Raw genomic sequence first — 17,701 nt, forward strand, 5'->3', positions numbered from 1 at the left:
CAATTGCAAAATGCAATCAAAATGCACACGCACCAATCCACTGCATGGTATAATTCAACAGCTCTTCTCAAGTCATAGTGTGTTATTTTAGAAACTTGGCAGATAGGGGAGTCAAGGACTGGTTTTTGTGACCTCCTACCATAGCAAAGTCTCAAACGATGTAGCTTTGCTAACCAGCAAGTCCAGGCAAGAGGAGACCAGGCTCAGCACGCTGCGGAGGGGTTTGCTGTTGACAAGCATTAACATCACATGGAGGCAGAGTGGGGAGACCAGGCAGGCTTTATAAAATGTACAGCAAGGTGCCGGCTGCTTTGTCTTCCTGAGAGAGAAACCACAGCGGATGCTCACTGCTGAAAAGCTGCTGCCACGCACCACACTGTCCTTGCTGCTTACCTAAAGGAAAACCAGTCTCCCGAATATTTGTGACAAGGTAGTAACAGCCAGAACATCTGTCACGCTGGTACCAGAGTTAGGTGATGGCACAGGCTCACTCTCCGAACAGACCAAGTGCCCCGCTTCCACCTCTAGAAGGACGAAAGGAAACGATCAGACCAGAGGAACTGACTGGAATTCAAGTGACTCTAATGAAATATTCCCTTTGGTGGAGCCGAGGCTCAGGGGCAGAGGCAGCCGCAGCACCAGGAGCAGAAACGATGGGCTAATCCATGCCAACAGCAAGAGGCAAAAAGCAAGAGGGTCAAGAAACACCTCTGCCAGCAACAGCTATCCCATCACTCCAGCCAGAAGAGGACCCCGCCAACTCGAGGACTCCCTAGCGAGCTGCGATCCTGGGAGATGGAGTTGACTGTAATTTGACTCACTAACACATGAAATAGCCCTCTTGACAGAAGGTCAAAACAAAGCAAATGTTGCTCAGTGCTGAAGGACAGAATGGAAAAAGCGGATTAAATGGAAAGGATAATAAGCTGTCACGTCTTGTGCAGGACCATGTGCCGGCAGAGCGTGTCTCGCTTGCACGGATATGGAAAATTGGCTGCTCAGATCAGCAAATTTTGTGCTGCCATCAAGTGAATATTGGGGTGGCACCAGCACTGCTCAAACCTCCTGAGATGTTCACCCCAAAACAGACTGAGCATGAGAGGTCTAACCCCCAAAGGAAATCTCTCCTACTGCTAATCAGTAGGTAACACCAGAACTTAGCCTGGATCAGCTCCTTTCCATCCCCAGCAGTTAACTGGGAGTTAACTTCCCTGTATGCAGACAAGCCGGATGAATAGCCTGTTCTCTTCTCTCTTCAGCATGGCTTGTGAATCATTTCACTGCAGACAGTCACATCGCTTCAAATCAGCAGCAGCGAGATCAGACCCATCACTTCAAAGCAAGAACTGGGCAAGTTTCTACTCTCCAAACTGTCTGGTTGTGTGGTTCAGATTTAGGTATTTTCTCCCAATTACAAAGTAGTTTTTTAAAGGTTCTTAGTCACAAAAACATTTAAAGCATGCACGTGCATACGCATGAGTGTGTGTGTGCAAGCATACACACACACACACACTGCAGCTTAAGATACTGCAGATACAATCACTCAAGTAAAGGCAGCATCTTGAACTGAAATATGTAACCCTTTTGGCCAGGAAACAAAGCAAACACTCCATGGCACCAGCCCACGTATTTAATCAGACTCTACCCCAAGCCCTTCTGCTGTGCCCCAGCGCCCAGGCATGGGTGGCCTTGCCCAGGGTGCCCACTCCAGAACGGCGCAGACCACAGGTGACTTCCAGGGCATCCTTCACAGAGCAACAGACCTTTATTAGTTTAAGCAAAGTAACATGCAAAAAACACTTGAACAAGAGTCTCATCTGCCTATGTAACAGGATGCTGTGCAAGCCACCAGGTCTCCAGCACTGCTGCTGCAGAAGCTGGAGGGGAACCTGGCTGTCCACGACTGATGGGCTTTGCAGGACCCAGCTGGGTAGCAAAGGGTGATACTGCCTGCAAACTACGCTGTTGCAGGTGTGCATCGCTGCAGTGGGAGCGCAGCTGGCTCCAGGTGACCACTGCTGCCAGTACAGCTCTTCAGAGTCATGTCGATCTTGCCTTGGAGATGATGCAGGTCCCAAAACAGTCTGCTCCAGCAGCAGCAGTAATGTCGACTGGTGCATCCTTTATCCTGCTGCAGTCATTTTGGCTCCTAGGCTGAGCCTAGAGTGAGGAGAGATGTCCAAGCTCCAACAGCAGTGAGCTCGAGAGACATCTCATCCTCTGCCCTGGCTCTAGTGCTGGGTCTTCCCATCTCCTGCCTACCCAGGCACTGGAGCACGCTGGTGTTGGCCATGAGCTCAGGATGGCAGGAGGGTGAACCCAGTGCCCGCAGGATCTAGGAGGTGGTTAGTGTTTGCTGCTGCGGGGCCACACCAGCACCCACGAGTACCTGACACCTGGCAAGACCCACCAATGGCACGTCCTCTTCCGCAGCATCTCGTCTCACGCCATACATTCAACCTTATCTCTCCTATCTTCACGCACCTTCCACATTATATGCCTGGCCAGATTCTTAGGGGTGAGTCTCAAATTTGGAGTAAGTACAAAAAACACTTGAACTACAGACAGAATCTGAATTAAGTCAACTAGAAACAGGGGCCTGATATTTGCTGAGAACATTTAATAAATTGTAGGTGTTCTTTACCCCATGCACGTTCAAACAGCTCAAGATGAAATATGTACTTCAACTTAATAGTGATGGAGACCTCAGTCTTCAAAAATCTGCTAGGAAGACAAGTTAATATCAACCTTCTTATATTAAACAGGATTATCTTTAAAAAGCACTGTTACGTATTTACTGGTTTACCATGAATAAATGCTTTTTTTTTTTTTTTTTTTTTTTTTGTGAAGATACCATATTATTTTATAAAAACAACCCAAGTCATTTGCCTTGTCTTTGGAAATGTGCATATATTTCAAGAGCGGTTCAGGACATTTTCCTCATTAAAAAAAAAAAAGGCATGAAAAGATGCTGATCAATGAGCACATTTGCTGCTGGTCACAGCCCATGGCTCAGCATCTGCAGCATGGCCAGGACAACGGCAGTAGCAGGGCTTGGGCACAGGGCCGGGCTGCCGGAGTCGCTGCTGGGAACCATGGCACTGTCTTTGCTTTGCTGATTCAGAAGCTGCTGGTTTGTGGAGGCGTCGTCGATATCCAGGTCATACGCCAGTTCTGAAAGCAGAAGGAGAAAAATGGCTAGAAAAACACCATAGAAAAAGAACACCATAGAAAACAAAGATGCTCCCATGTACGAGACCCATCTCTGAGGAAACCACCAGCACAGACCCACATGAGGTCCAGACCCCTGGCACAGAGGTGGATTTCACCCCCACGAAACCTACATAGCAGGCATTAGGACTGGAAGAGGCCTACTTGGTTCCTGGGTGCAGGTCCCTGTAGCTGATAGCAGTCATGGCATAGATGAATAAGCCAAAAGAGCCTAGAAAACACTTTGTCAACCTTCTGCCCAGCCCTGGTCTCAGAGCACCTCCCAGTATTCACCAACAAGCCCTGTGCTTGGAAAGACCAAAAAATCACAACTATAAGGTGCCTTAAGAGAAAACAGAGAGAGATAAGGGGAAGCAAGCGACTTACTGAAGAGCTACTACCAACAAAAACCAGCTAAGCTAACATGTCTGTTCCCCACACACGATAAGGACATGTGCAGGAGTGAAGAAATGCCTGGATCCCCCTGAATCCAGAGCCAGCACAAGGCTCTTGCTCACCAAATATCTTCTGCTCTGAGGAACTGAAGATCTCTGTATTACTGCAGCACTACATAAATAAGTGCAAACTATGTTCATTATTGCACTTTCAACACTCTCATCCCATTCCCCGTCCAAATCATCAAAGTGCTGGAGAGCAAGGAATGTGAAAGGACTGTGCACCCCTGGAGTACTGCTGTTGCAATACAGGGAGTTACAGACAAAGCACACAGGAGCTCCAATCCAAGAAAATGTCCAGTATAAAAGTTGTGATCTACCAGAGTTAACACTTCAGTAGACCATGATATTAACAGGGGAAAATCCTGCAACAACCCAATCAGTGGCTGCAAAGAACCTGCTGACCAGTAAGTCAGAGACACCCTGGCCTCCCCAGGACAGGGAGAAATATCAGCCAAGCCCAGATGGACAATGTGGAAGGGCAAAACCAGCAAATCTCAGGACTGAGCAAAGGATGTTTTAAGGTGCTACTGACTGCTCTGTCATTAGATGGATCCACCTGGGATGTTTCTACCAGTAGAACATCTGGACCTAGGTAGTGCATTTATGCTTGATTCAAGGCAAAGGGGGACTTACTCCCCTTCTCATGTTGCTGCTGTCTCCTCCTAGGGTCCAGGGTCCTGGAGGGGAACCTGTTAAGCCAGTCCTCTCATCACCAGAGCCTGGCCTTTGGGAGTCAAAGGAGCTGGTTTCTAGCAGAAAAGACCCTGGCTCTAGCCTTTCACAAGCCCTTGTGCATCTCCAGCATACTCATGAGCTTGGATCATCCTACCCCACCCTTGAGAAAGAATCCAAGAGACTGAATAAACACTCTAGTTAAAAAATGCCACATCAATCCAGTGAACATCACTGCCAAGGCAAACACTCAGGCAGTATTTCTTCATCAAAATACCCACAAAACAAAAGCATAAAGATGTTAGCACGACAAGTGAGTCAGCCCAGGCCATCAGAGAGTCACAGATGACTGAAAGGGAGCACACATCCATATACACAAACGGCCAGTTGCAAGCCAAATCCACCTGGGAAGCACTCTCCAACTTATCCTGACCCCCATAGGTGCTTCCAATTCCTCCCTCCACAGCTCTCCCTTTTCCTCTTAATACAGTAATTAATATAACATACACATACTAACTGGTATTTGGTACAAATATGCCATTGCCCTCCAGAGCTGCTCACATCACTAGTTAGAGCAGTCACCATCCTTGAAGGGATTCAGAGCCAAAAGCTATTCTCACCCCACAGAGGAAGGGGTCTCGTTTCTCGAGGACCTGTCCCAGTGAGGCAGGGGAAGAGGACAGCGGTTTTGGAGCTATCAGCCTGCACCATCTTATTTTCCCAAGATCATTTCTGCAGAACGAGCGAGTGATTTAATAAAACTACAGAAGATTATTTCAGTCTTTTTATAAACTGATCACAAGACTCCAGATCTGGTACAACATCCTATCCGGATAACAAAATCCCCAGGAAAGGACATACTCTGCCTGCCATTCTGGGTTTTGCGAGGTGTGTCCATATACTCCAAAGACTCCTAAAACATGAAAGCCTCATGCTCACTCGCCAACCCACACCAGCTCCTCCCAGGACAGAAGCAGCAAGGTGGCAAAGCTTCTGGGGAATATTTTGCTGTTAGAACATGTCACTTTGAAAAAAAAAACAAAAAATATTCACAGGCATCAAGCAAGTACAATTGCATTCAGTTTAGAAAAGATGTGAAACGAGAGCGCTTCCAACAAAGTCCTTACGAGCACAAAGGGCTTTGATGCTTCCACTCAATATTTCATTCTGAAACTTCACGATTTATGAGATCAGGGCTTCCACACAGTTTGAAATGCAACATTTGAATTATGCAGGAAATGTTCACCCAAAGTGTACCAAAATGATAATTTCAAACTTTTTTTTTTAACATGGGAAATTTTCAAATTCTTAGATTTCACTTGAATCTGAGAAAAGGCAAATTCTGAAATCATGGAATTTCACCCAAGTGGAAACTCTGTTTTTCCCATTCTCTTTGATCAAACTTCAAAGAAGGAAAGAGAAACCCTGTTGCTATCAGAGATTTGCGAGACATTTTCCTAGCTTTGTTTAACAGCTTTAGGCTTGGGTTTGAGAGTGGCATTTGTTTTAAATGCTCTTTGCATTATTTCCTTCTCTGCATTTATTTGTGTCCAGTTATAGTTTGAGGCTGATGGATTTAGCCATATGTCTTTATTTTGCATTAATAATGGGTCTGTATCTGTAGAAAATCCATTCCACTTAACTTCTTTTAACCTTTTGTATGTGTGTTTACATATATAAATATAAAATATATATATATAAATATGTTTAAGCTCCCTAATCAGTACAGATGCTCACCACCACATCACGGCAGAGTGAAATATTTCAAGCCCCCAGACCTGCTGGGGAGAGAAGAAGCTGCCACGTCCACTGTCCCACTCACCCTTGCAGCTCAGCTTTCCAGCCATCTTTTGCTTTAAAGGCCTCAACTGCCCCAGCCCTGATTACACACTCAGATTTGGAACAGTTTTCTGCTACGAAGTGGCCCTTTGGCCTGCAAAGGCATTTCAGGGGAAAACTCGAAAAATCTGTTTCTGTTTATAATCGGTTAAGAGTCCAGAGGGCATTACCAACAATCTGCACTAATTACGTAGTCAATCTTCACTCGTTTTGGCCCTCTGTGTCCTCTGGGCCGTGGATTAGATAATCCCCTTAAAATAATAGTCAATCATGAGCTGCGCTGGCTCTGTGCGTGCAAGCAGGGTGTGCTGTGCCGTTTCCTAGAATCCTTTCGCAGCTGGTGAGAAGTCTCCAGCTGAACCCAGACCGTCCCCTCGAAGCGTCTTGTGTAACACAAGTCCCGGGAACACAGCGCCGCTGCACTTTCTGTTCCTCGAAAATGGGCCTTCTTGCTTCAGCTTGCACGACACTCGCAGACCGCTGCAAACTCTTAAAAGGCGCTTTCTGCCGTGGTGACATTCTCCCCTGGGTTCCTACTAGAATTAGATGTGCCGTCTCTGTGCAAGCTTATCATGCACAAATCATTAAAATGCTCTTCTTCCAGAATTGCACTGGGTCTGGACACATCTACAAAAGACAGCTAAGGCAGGAGGAGATCGTTTTCGAGTTGGCATAATAACTTCCATTGCAGCTGGCACAGAAAAAAGCCAGGAGGATAAGTACTGGCATGCCGGGAGCGTTACAGCAGGCACGCACATTCCTGCACAAAACACACTGGCGCCTAGTGAAACACCCCTTTTTACCCCTAAAAGGGCAACAGCGTCTGAAGCAACTAACTGGTAGCAAATGCCTCTGTGGCAAATGGCATCCAAGAGGACAGTGCGTGGCTACAGCAGGCTAGCTCGGGTGCATGGGCAGACCTGCTAGCGCAGCCGGGAACGGAGAGCTGCTGCCGGGCACCCGGAGCCAGGGAATGTCACCTCGCAGCCAGGCATCTGGGCCGCCTGGTTGCCATGCTTGCCCCAACAGATGGCTTCAGCAATCGACCTAATATAGTAACATGCCCATAATTGATGCCCACGCTCAAAAACTGCTTCCCGAAGTTACTCGATAGCTCCGCTGGTGCCCCGCACAGTGGTGATGGTTGCAAAGGGGATCCCTCACCAGGCAAATCTGTCCTGCCTACAGCAGCGTGGTCACGAAAGAGGCTGCCGAGTGGGCCGAAGCACTTGCGGGGACACAGTGGTGGCTCTCGTTTGCAGACGATGGACACTCTGTGGTGCAAAGGGACTAGCGAATGGATCACGATCATATGTTTTCAATAAGCACAAAACACATTGAGTAGAGATAGCAGAGACAAGCAGGACAGTTTTTTCAAGCTCCTTCGGCTCCCATGGTCAGTTGTGAACATCTGCCTTGTCCATGTCCTTCAGGACTGGTCTAGGAGAGCACATGCTGCTATTATAGATGAGAATTATAATCTCTAGGGCACGTTGCTTTATTTTTTTAAACAGTGAGCCTAACCAGTCTGTGAAACAAACTGCAGAGGGATGTAGCAGACTCTGGACTTCTCCAAAGCGAGAATGGATTCCTCAAAGGGAGAGATTTGGAGAAGCCCAAGTTATTGAGCTCATTATAAGGTGAGATGCAAGACCCTGAGATATTGCAGATCAGACTGCCTGACCCCGGCTTCCCGTCTCCCTGTTTCTATGGCACCAAGCAATTCAATAGCACAAATGTTGTCACCTGAAATCTAGAAAAATGCTACAGTTTCATTACACACTATTCCTGTTTGAACATCCAAAGCTTTGCTCAGGTCAACCTCCAATTACATGGCTTTCTAATGCAAAGAGCTCTTAATACTAACATAAGTCTGTGTCTGAAAAGCAAATGTCTGAACACACCCGCAGCATCACACAGCACACACAGTCACAACTGTGCAGAGAGCCAGGATTCTCAGCCCCCTGCGTCTCCAAAACACGTTGGACTCTTCCAAACATCTAACCAAGTATGGTTTTATTTTACCAGGGAGGCTTTGCCCTGCGGGTTTATTACTGCTAGCACTCTGGAGCACCAACAGGTTCACCAGTTGTCTCCTTGCGTAAAGAGCTGTAACACCCCAGCAGTAGGTGTGGATGCGACGGCGCGTAATTAAAGTGTGATTAAAGCCAGGGCTGGCTGCAGTGCTTGGGTTGGCACAGTGGCTGAGATAACCTAGCTGGATGCACAGCATGTGCGTGGTCTTGTGCCTATGCTCTTCTACCTCCTCCACAGCAATTTAGGAGGTGTGGCTCTTGGCAATTTAGTTTTGGAAAAAAATGAAAAATCTGGCTCAACATTATGCCTCTTTCATTGGCAACATGGCCAAGGGAGCCTGACTTGGCTCAGCAACAAGCAGTAAAACCAACTTCCTGGGAAGAAACCCAAGAGATTTGGTTTTGGAATCACTGATTTCCAAACTTGGACCTACCCTGGCTCGACACATCCAGGAGCAAGTACGCTGCAGCCCGCTGCTTGCCAGCACGTGCCCTTACAAGCAACCTGAGGAACGCAGACACCACTGCAAAACCAGCACTGATTCGGATCAAGTTCCCCCAGGACAGCAGGTAGATTTTAGAACGGCACCAACCAGGGTAATTTTTGTGGTTCCAGCTCATGGGGGAAGGAAGCTTTGGAGCTGAGTCAGGGAGAGCAAAAGTCATCTGGCGTAGAGAGGCGTGGGAGCTCCCACTGTGCCTTGACCAAGGAGAGCGATCCTTGTCTGCTAAGGGTAAGCAGAGCCATCAGTGACAAGCTCTGCAAGGAGCCCCGGGTGTATGGCACAGGTAAGCAGTTCCAGGTCTCCACCACTGTGACTGTCACAGGAGCCTTGGCCAGGGATGTCCTCAAGCCTTTGATGGAGGAAAGGGACAAAACACCCCCAAAAGCCCAACACCTCCCATGGCATAAGCAGAGGAGCTGGGCCATAGCCCCATTCCAGGTGATTACATCTCCACCCCACCTTGCCCGGATGCTGGGGGAGAAGGGCTATTGTTTGTGACCAATGATTACTTTTAAAAAAACTGCTCAAATCCTCTTTACTCCTCATTGTTCTCTAGACTTACACCAGAGAGAATCTGGCATCTGCAGTTGCATTAATCATTTTTCCCTCTACAACAAGTGAAAAGGTTTCTGAACTCTGCTTGCAGAGCAGAGCCACAAAAACACATTTAGTAAAAGGTGTTTGTGTAATCTATGAAAAATTAACAAGTCTCATTTTAGCGTTATTAACTGGAAGCGCCCGAGTCCTTGTATTTTGATGACAGAGCAGCATGCCCTGATCTGATATGCAGCTGTATGGTCCAGAAAAAGAGCTGTTACCTAAACAAACTAGGAGAGAAGAATTGAAAAAAGGTGAGCTAAAAATGGAAAGCCAAAAGCATCTGCAAAAACAGGAGTCAAGAAGGATGACAAGAAAGGAAAGGCTGGAAACAGAAGAGAATGAATAGAAGGGAAATGATTTCTGAAGCAGGAATATAGCTCAAGCAATTTCCTTCCAGATCCCCCACTGCCAGGAGCTGGACTTCACTTCAGAAGAAGGAGCCAGCATGCCTGCATTGGCCCTCTGATCTCTATGCAGACCTTCATGGTCTGAGCCCATGGAGTAGTCCATCCTGATCTCTCTGTATCACCTCAGGGGAGCGTTGATTTTGGAAGGTAACAGTCCAATAAGAGCAGAACAAAATAAGATGCTTTAAATTTCCTATAATGACACCAAAACCAGCATGATCACACCAAGTTAAAGTTTTCTCCTTCATTTTTGTTCCCCTAAGAATCTACTGGCACAGAAATGAATGGTCTAACCAGACTGAAGGTAGAGAGCCCTTTCCTCTTCTACCATGGGATTCATGTGGTCCTCAAACAGGCAATCAGAGCCTTTCCATCCTTTTCGCTTTCCTACAGTGCATTTGGAAAGTACAACACATTGATTTTTCAACTGCTACTGTTATAAGTTGCAAAGGCTTTTTGCTGCAGCATGGCCAGGACAGGCAGCGCTTGCTGTCTACCTGCTGGCATTAGCCTCTCCAAGCTCTGAATGTCACATTTAGGACATTCATTCCCTAGGAAGACCTGCCAAGACACAATCCTTCAAGGAATGTGAATGGCCCCTGGATTCCAGATGCCATCCACTAAAAGCAGCCCTCAAGGCAGAAGGATATTTCTCAACACTTGATCAGAAAACTCACGGCGGTGTTACGGACCCGGGAACATCTGACAATTTTCTTTGTGACTCATTACGAGCGGAAACCAGACTTGAGCCAGGCCCAGGCCATGGAGATTTGGGTTCTGGGCATTAGCACTCCAGGTAGGCAGCCAGCAGCATGCCTCTTCAATCAGGAAGGAGCCGGGATTTTGTGTACGTTCAATCAAAACATCCCTGGACATCCATCATTCCCTTACGTTCGTAAAGAAAAGGAAAATCAAAGTCAGCTGGCATTTTGCAGCTAAGCTGTTTGAACACACGTGTAAACAAAGCGTCCAAGCAACGCTCCTAACCCGGGGGATCTGCCAAACTGACAGCGACTCCACGAGCCTGGAATTCACGACGCCAGGGAAGATACTCGGAGTAAGATTTCAGGTCACAACCCAAATTCTCGGGTCCCACAGGTACAGTCAGCAGGCAGTGATACACAAACATCAGCTCAGCTGTTCGGCCTGCCTCTGCTCCCAAGACATTCCAGGTTTTGTGCTCTTGAACTGCCGAGCGGACGGAAGGACGCTGCCTTCTGTCCGCGCCCGGGGAGCCCGGTGGGCCCGGGGATGGCTGCAGGGCACTGACTGGAGCGGGAGCGGTGCCGAACCACAAAGCTACAGCGCTGTCCAGCTTTTTAATTGCATTAAGCTGCTTAAAAAAACACAATAAAAAACTGGCCCTATATTAAAGAAACACTAAATTGACATCAGGCTATAAAAATGGGTAATGCAGGAGGCACTGGGAAACATCACCATACCCGACTTTCCAATTTTATGCAGAAAAGAATTGAGCAACTTTTCATGGGCTCCAGGTCCTGTCCCCCTCCCAGGCGTGCCAGAAGAGGAACACGCACCGAGCTTCAAAGCCAGCACCTTGCTTTGCGCTGCCTTTTGCCAGGCTGCCGTGAAAGACAGACCCAAATTAAAGCCAGCTGCGTGCTGGATGTGGGCGACATCTGACGCAAAACCAGTGCTCATTCTTGCTCTCTGCCTCCTGAAAGGATGGAGCTCTGACCCAGGTCCCGAAGCACGACAGAGCCGAAAGCCAGAGCCAAGCGGCAGCGGCAGCTCTGCTCGGAAACCCGGAGCCATCCCACCCGCGCGCCAGGACGCCGCAGTGGAATACGATGCTCGCGCCAGATCCAGCTCGTTACACGCTCTTTCCAGGGAGCAGAGAGGGCTCCACCTGATGCCGGCAGTCAGGGCCACCGCAGAGCTCAAAGACACCAACCCGGATGTCCTCAAGCACCTCCTCAAGGAGAAAGGAGCTTCAGCGCCCAAGTGAGGCCGTGGTGGGTCTGGCAGGATGAGGCGCGCGGCTCCAGCGGCAGCGCTCGGCGAGCACAGCGGATGCATCACCCTGCACAGTGTGAGGTGCACGCTCGGCTCGGCGGTGACACTGGGAGGAGACAACACCGGTGGAGCCTGAGGTCTGCGTCGAGGAACACCTCCTCCTCCGTGCTATTTTTAGCCCTCGTGGCTCAGGCTCGGGAATGTCACAATCGCAGTGGAAAATCAAAATAAAAAGTCTACGTAATCCAGTTTGCAAATCCCTTTTAAAATACAAAATCCTTTATAAAACGGATTACGGAGATTAAAGTTTCCTTGAAATCAAGAAGCACGTTTCAGCTTTCCTCCTCTCCCATCCTCCCAAAAGAGGAGGAGGAGCCGGGCTCGTGCGACGCCGAGCCCCCCGCCGTCCCGCTCGCCGCACGTGGGGGCCGTGGGAACCACGGCGGCTCCCCATGGCCTTGGGAAAGAGCGCAGGTTTAACCTCCACGTCGCTCCCCCATGATCCCAATGGTCCGCAGGCTCACGAGGAGCCCGTCACAAGGGCCACCTCATCCCGACTCCCTCTCAGACCCCAGCGGACTGGGCAGAATGGGCTGTTTCTACCCAATTCTGCCCAAATCACTATTTCGGGGCGTTACCTGCTGCATTTCCAGGAGCATTCAAGGGTGGAACATCTGGATTTTTTGGCAACCTCTCCACATCAGGGAGCGGAGGAGATGGAGATGCCTGCCAGACTCCTGCACACTTTTTCTCTTTCCCAGGCAGAAATGGGCTTCGAGGCAACGTGCCGGTGCTGTTTCACGTTTGGGAGCTGGAGGAGCCACCACGGGACTTTCACCCCGCTAGCGTTCCCAGCCCTGCGGGTGCCCAGGAGAAAAATGTCCTATTAAATCAGGGTGGTCTCATAAAAATTGAGTTGTGCCACAGGGCTATGCCAGTGACAACAACATTGCCGACTGGAGAAAGCCCAAAAGAGTTTGTGCCAGCATTTATTTGGGTATTTGGTAATACCAAAACACTTAGTGCCAACGCTATTATAATTTTGATCCATTAAAATTGGCATTTCCTTTAATATTCTGATCCAACCGTCCGTAGTCAATGGCTGCAGTTTCCCAGTTGCCTTCTGGGAATTTCTATTTCATGAGAGGTTTTGTATTTTCATTCTCCCTTGGAACCAAAAAAGGTTGTAATATTAGCATTCCCCACAGAAGATAGATCCAGTTCCCGACTTGTTCAAGGACTTCTGCAGCTGTAGACGCCTGTTTTGAGCCTGCTTTAGGTCACTTTGAGCGATGCTCATAGAATAAGGATCAAAACACTTCCAGCTTGATCAAAAGGACATTTTATGAACATTGCAGCCAGAGTTAAGTGCTACCGGGAATACTTACACTCACCCTTACATCAGCGCAGCTCAGTTCTAATAAAATTAACACCCTTTTAAATAATGCACTCCATTTGTATTTGTTTCATGTTTTTGCCCCTTATGGGTTTGAAAACATATCCTCCAGACCTTCCCGTCACACCAGGAACGTCTAGCTGCGTTACTACCTGGAAATCACCTTCTTCACCAGAGGAGTAAGGGGGGCCGCCGCTGCGTGCTGTCACCCCACCGCCTCTAACCTGAACTTATCCACCAAAGATTCCCCCCACCCCGCAAAAGAAGCTAAAACAGACTCCTCCTTTCCCCAGCAGAAATTATTATCCCAAAGCAAACAATTAAAAACTGAAGTACAAGCACCAGCAGGGCTCCTCTGAAAAACAGACACAACAGAGGAAATGAGGCAGTGAAAAAATAGTCTCTCTTCTGCTCTCCTACTTACACGTTAGAGGGAAAAAATGGACTTAGCAGCCCAGGACGGAGAACGCCTTACTGGCGCAGTACAGCCATTTAACTGTTCTTTAGAGATATTCATCTCAAAAGTCAGAACAGAAAGAGCATTTTCCTCCCTTTTATTTATTTTATTTTTTTTTTGGGGGGGGGGGTGCCAACTCACCTTAGCTGAAAACCACATTGAGATTGTAATTATGGGAAGGCCTCATCTGGTAGATTTGTAAACTCAGCCATCAGCTTGAATTACTGAAATTAGCAAGGCTAATTTAATGTCACTGTTCAAAATAGCTCAGATTTGGAATTTCTTAATGGCCTTAGGAGAAGGAGCCTTTATGCATACTGCAATCTAGGCTTCATTCTTAGACTAAATTCCTTCTCATAGATTTTGTGAATGCCCTGTTTTGTAGCCAACACAAACTCTGTCCAGTAAAATAATGTAAGGACTCAGAATGAAAAGAGATTAGCTGTTCCCTGCTCCTGTTATTTTAAAGCAGAAATAACTTTGGCTTCTACTGATTCATAGACAAAGCTTGAAATGCAAAGCATGCTCAACTCCAGATTCAGCATGAAAAGGACCTTAAAATATTCCCGAGTGCAAGTAATGGACTTATTAGAGGGATGAAAAGAGGCACTTTTCACAGAATCCCAAGCTCTTTAGTCCTGTCGTATCAATAATCTTGCTTAAGAATTTCATTCTATTTACGTTTCCTTCCCCTCAAAATATCCTGCCTGACTTACACAGAATAAAACATTTACACTTGCAAAACATTAATTTACTCGTGTTGATGCTGGGCGGTGAGCAGCCCGCGGCACGTCGGCACGGGGCGCGACGGCGCGATCCTGCGCAACGTTGAGTTTTGCACCTGACAGCTGATGAACGAGGAAGTGATTTTCAAGACGGGTTAAAAGCCCCGTCGTTAAATAACGACGGTGGATCATGCGGGAACGTGACGTACCTGCGATCTGGGCTCTCCTTCCTGCTTAGCTCCCACAGGAACGACGGAGACGAGGAGAAAAAGCGTACAGGTATCGGGAAAAAGCACATCTGGCCGTTCTTAAGCTACGGGAATATACACAATTTTACCCAGTTTCAATTTTGCAGGACAATTCAAAGCTGCTAAACAGCCAGCAGCAGTTTTGCAAGGGTTTTCACCCAGGTCTCCCAGCTCCCGAACCCTCCCTCCGGCTCGGCTTCCCGCGGGAACCCACCGGAGCCGGCGCTGGGGCCGCGGCGGCAGGTTGCCCCAGGTCTCCTCTTCCCGAAATGCTTTTAATTCCTCGGACCCGTCCCAGCGAGCCCCCTGCAAAGGGCGGGTGCCTGCGGCTTTGCTCCGGACCCTTGCAGCCGCCGGGGCCGCGGGCACAGGGCCCCGGCCGGGGCAAAGCCGCGGGCGCCGCGCGGGGCTGCGGCGGCCTCGCGGGGAAGAGCCCGCGGCGCTGAGCTCCTCGGCGTGCAACAGGCGACACGTGTCCTAGGAGCCGCTGGCCCGTCCCGCGCAGTGGTCCTGGCTGCCCTGCATCCTCGTACATAACATGAGCTGGTTAATTATTTTTAGAGAGACATCTGGGCTCTTCGGCGTACACAAATGTTTGGGGTTTGTCATCATTCTCAGACTGCTACCCGCACACCGGGTTCATTCAACATGTCGAAATACCTCGTCGCTATGTGCTTATTTTTGGACTTTGCTCTTTTGCTGGTACACAGAACTATTTTTCTTTTCGCCACATCTCCTAATGAGTTCTGGCAGTGGGAAGTTGTTTGTAAATCACACAAGCATTTGTTTTACTGGAAACATCTGCTTTAACACATTTGTCTTGAAAAAACATTTTTTTTTCAACAAAGGTATTAAGCTGCAATGTAAATTGGGCACATCTGTTTATGAGTCACTGCAACAGCACTGCCTCCGATGCATCAGATCACACAGATCTCCAGGGGTCTGATCCAGCAGAAATCGGAAACTTGCAGCTTGCTCTGCTCCCTTTTCCAGCATGACTTTTCATGGAATATCACTGACTGAGTTAATAAATTAAGGCCACTAAGTAAGAAAGACTTATTTAGCATCTGCTAACAGCATTAAGTGTCCAGCTCAACTCAGCCGGGTCCTTACACCTACACCCAACTTTACCCATGCAAGGAGTGATTTTGGTGGAAAGATTCGTGGTTAGAATTGGAAAATCCGGTCCGTCGGGGAGAGCCCACGCAGGCAGGCGGAGCAGGCGCGTGCTGCGGGAAGGGTGAAGCCGCTGCGGGTGCCGAGGCCACAGCGCGGTGCTGGGCACACCCGCAGCATCCTTCAGTCTTTGCGAAGGCAGGAATGAAGCTACAAGGGCCAGGAACGGAAATCAAAGCCGACAGCACGTCAGCTGCTCTCTGACAACAGGCACCGAGGCACACAGTGGCGAGTCCGCCCTTCGCGGGAAGGCGAACGCGTTTCTGGTATAAATGCGTTCTTTCACATTCTCTGCACTTGCCTTAACGTACGATTTATGCGGACAAGGGAAGAGGAAGAAATATTGCAGGCTGTGCGCTGCTATGACTTTGGGGAGCACACAATTTTTTTCATTTACTTTTTACTGGAATTAGCTACGCCAAACCAGAACAGGATGAGCAAACGTATCCAAGCTGCAGAGCAGCCGGTGGAGAGTTATCAGGGAGGCGAAGGATATTACTCAGACTCTGGTAATAACCGCTAGCTCCCACCTGCCAACTGCAGTCTGCGTAACACATACACAAAAAAAAGAGCCCCAAAACAAGCTGCAGCAGATGTCTGCCTTCCCATGCAGGAAGCATCTCCAGCATCCACGAGACCCAGGCAACTCCAAAATAGCTTCAAGTCCAACTATTTTACAGAGACTCAAGACACTAAATACGCTTGGATTAAAACAGGAAGGGAGAGAAAAAAAGAAGAAGAAGAAAAGGGATGTGTATCGCATTGCAGTTGCAAGTCACACTTTCGAGATCCTGCCGGGACTCCCTCGCTGGCCCTGGGACCATGCCACGTGCCCTTCCAGCCTGGCCACCTGCCGAACGGCCGCGGCTCAGAGCAAACGAGCTCCCGGAGCAGCACGGAGAAGCTGCCGCTGCAGTACAGACACCTCGGCCAGCGGCACGCCACCCAGCGAGGGAGCGGCTGGCTGTGGGACCACCACCATCCCTGGGGAGCAGCCCCCTCGCCGGGTCCCACCACGGCAAGGCAACGGCAGAGCATTGCCACGGTCGGGCGACAAATTGGCCTGGGTGCTGCAGGGACTGGAAAGCAAGCAGCAACAGACTGCAAGATATTTTTTGAGCGCCCTAAATACCATTGAAGACATTTTCTGAAACAATAGAAGCTGGTCAAAACGCCAAATTTCCATTCCCACAGCAAACGCGGAATGTGCTACTACTCCAAGCTAGAACAAAAGTAAAATATATCCAAATTTTCTATTGTTAATAAAAAAAAGAAAAAAGAAACAAAGAAAAACAAAAATAAGTTGACTTTGGGAGGTCAAAATATACCATTCCAACAAAGTCCAATCAACTCATTTGGATTTCATCTTTTCTGTGGTATAATTAAAAATGTAATCTCAAGTACACTTTTCGACAGAAAGCCGCTTTGGAAGGAAAGCTCTCAATGATGCATTCCAATATGGGCAAACAGGCTGTGTCTGCATTTCCCTACCGCAGGAGGAGAGAAAGATGTTTCAATTTATTTTCTAAGAAAGAAAGAAAGAAAGAAAGCAAGAAACTGTGCAAAAGTCAGCACACACTCATTGCATCTCCTTTCTAGCAGAGAGGCATTTTCCAACACAAAATCTTCCCATCAGAAACTTTCCAGTGGGCCGTAAAAGCAACCTAGGGGAGGTTACATTTCAGGGTCAAAGCCTTTTTGCCCCAGGTGATGCACCATCCACCCCCAAGAGCTGGCAAGGTCAACAAACTTGGCTGTTATGATTCAGAAGCATTTGGCTCCACGCAATTTGCTGATAAGGAATCAAACCCATCTATGCTCTCCTTAGAGCAGTGGTTAGGGAGAAGGATGGCGAAGGCAGGGTTTCGCCGGCTTGCAGACACCGCGTGGGAAGAACATCTTTCCTCCAGTTCACAGCTCATTTATCTCACCCTTGCGAGGGGTCGAGAATCTGGGAGAGATTCATATGGGAATTACTGGAGCCAGCATTCGGG

General features: G+C 48.4%; 1 protein-coding gene across 1 annotated transcript in view; it reads right to left on the bottom strand.

Moving 5' to 3' along the window:
• Positions 1-2,879: 2,879 nt before the first annotated feature.
• GPC3 (glypican 3) overlaps positions 2,880-17,701 on the bottom strand; it is a 117,629-nt gene continuing 102,807 nt past the window's right edge. The window contains exon 8 of the mRNA XM_062584711.1: positions 2,880-3,174. Within this exon, the coding sequence (XP_062440695.1) occupies positions 2,999-3,174 (176 nt within the window). The 3' untranslated portion in view covers positions 2,880-2,998. The remainder of the gene's footprint in view (positions 3,175-17,701) is intronic.

Source organism: Rhea pennata, chromosome 11, assembly GCF_028389875.1.
Source record: "Rhea pennata isolate bPtePen1 chromosome 11, bPtePen1.pri, whole genome shotgun sequence".
NCBI classification, from domain to species: Eukaryota; Metazoa; Chordata; class Aves; order Rheiformes; family Rheidae; genus Rhea; species Rhea pennata.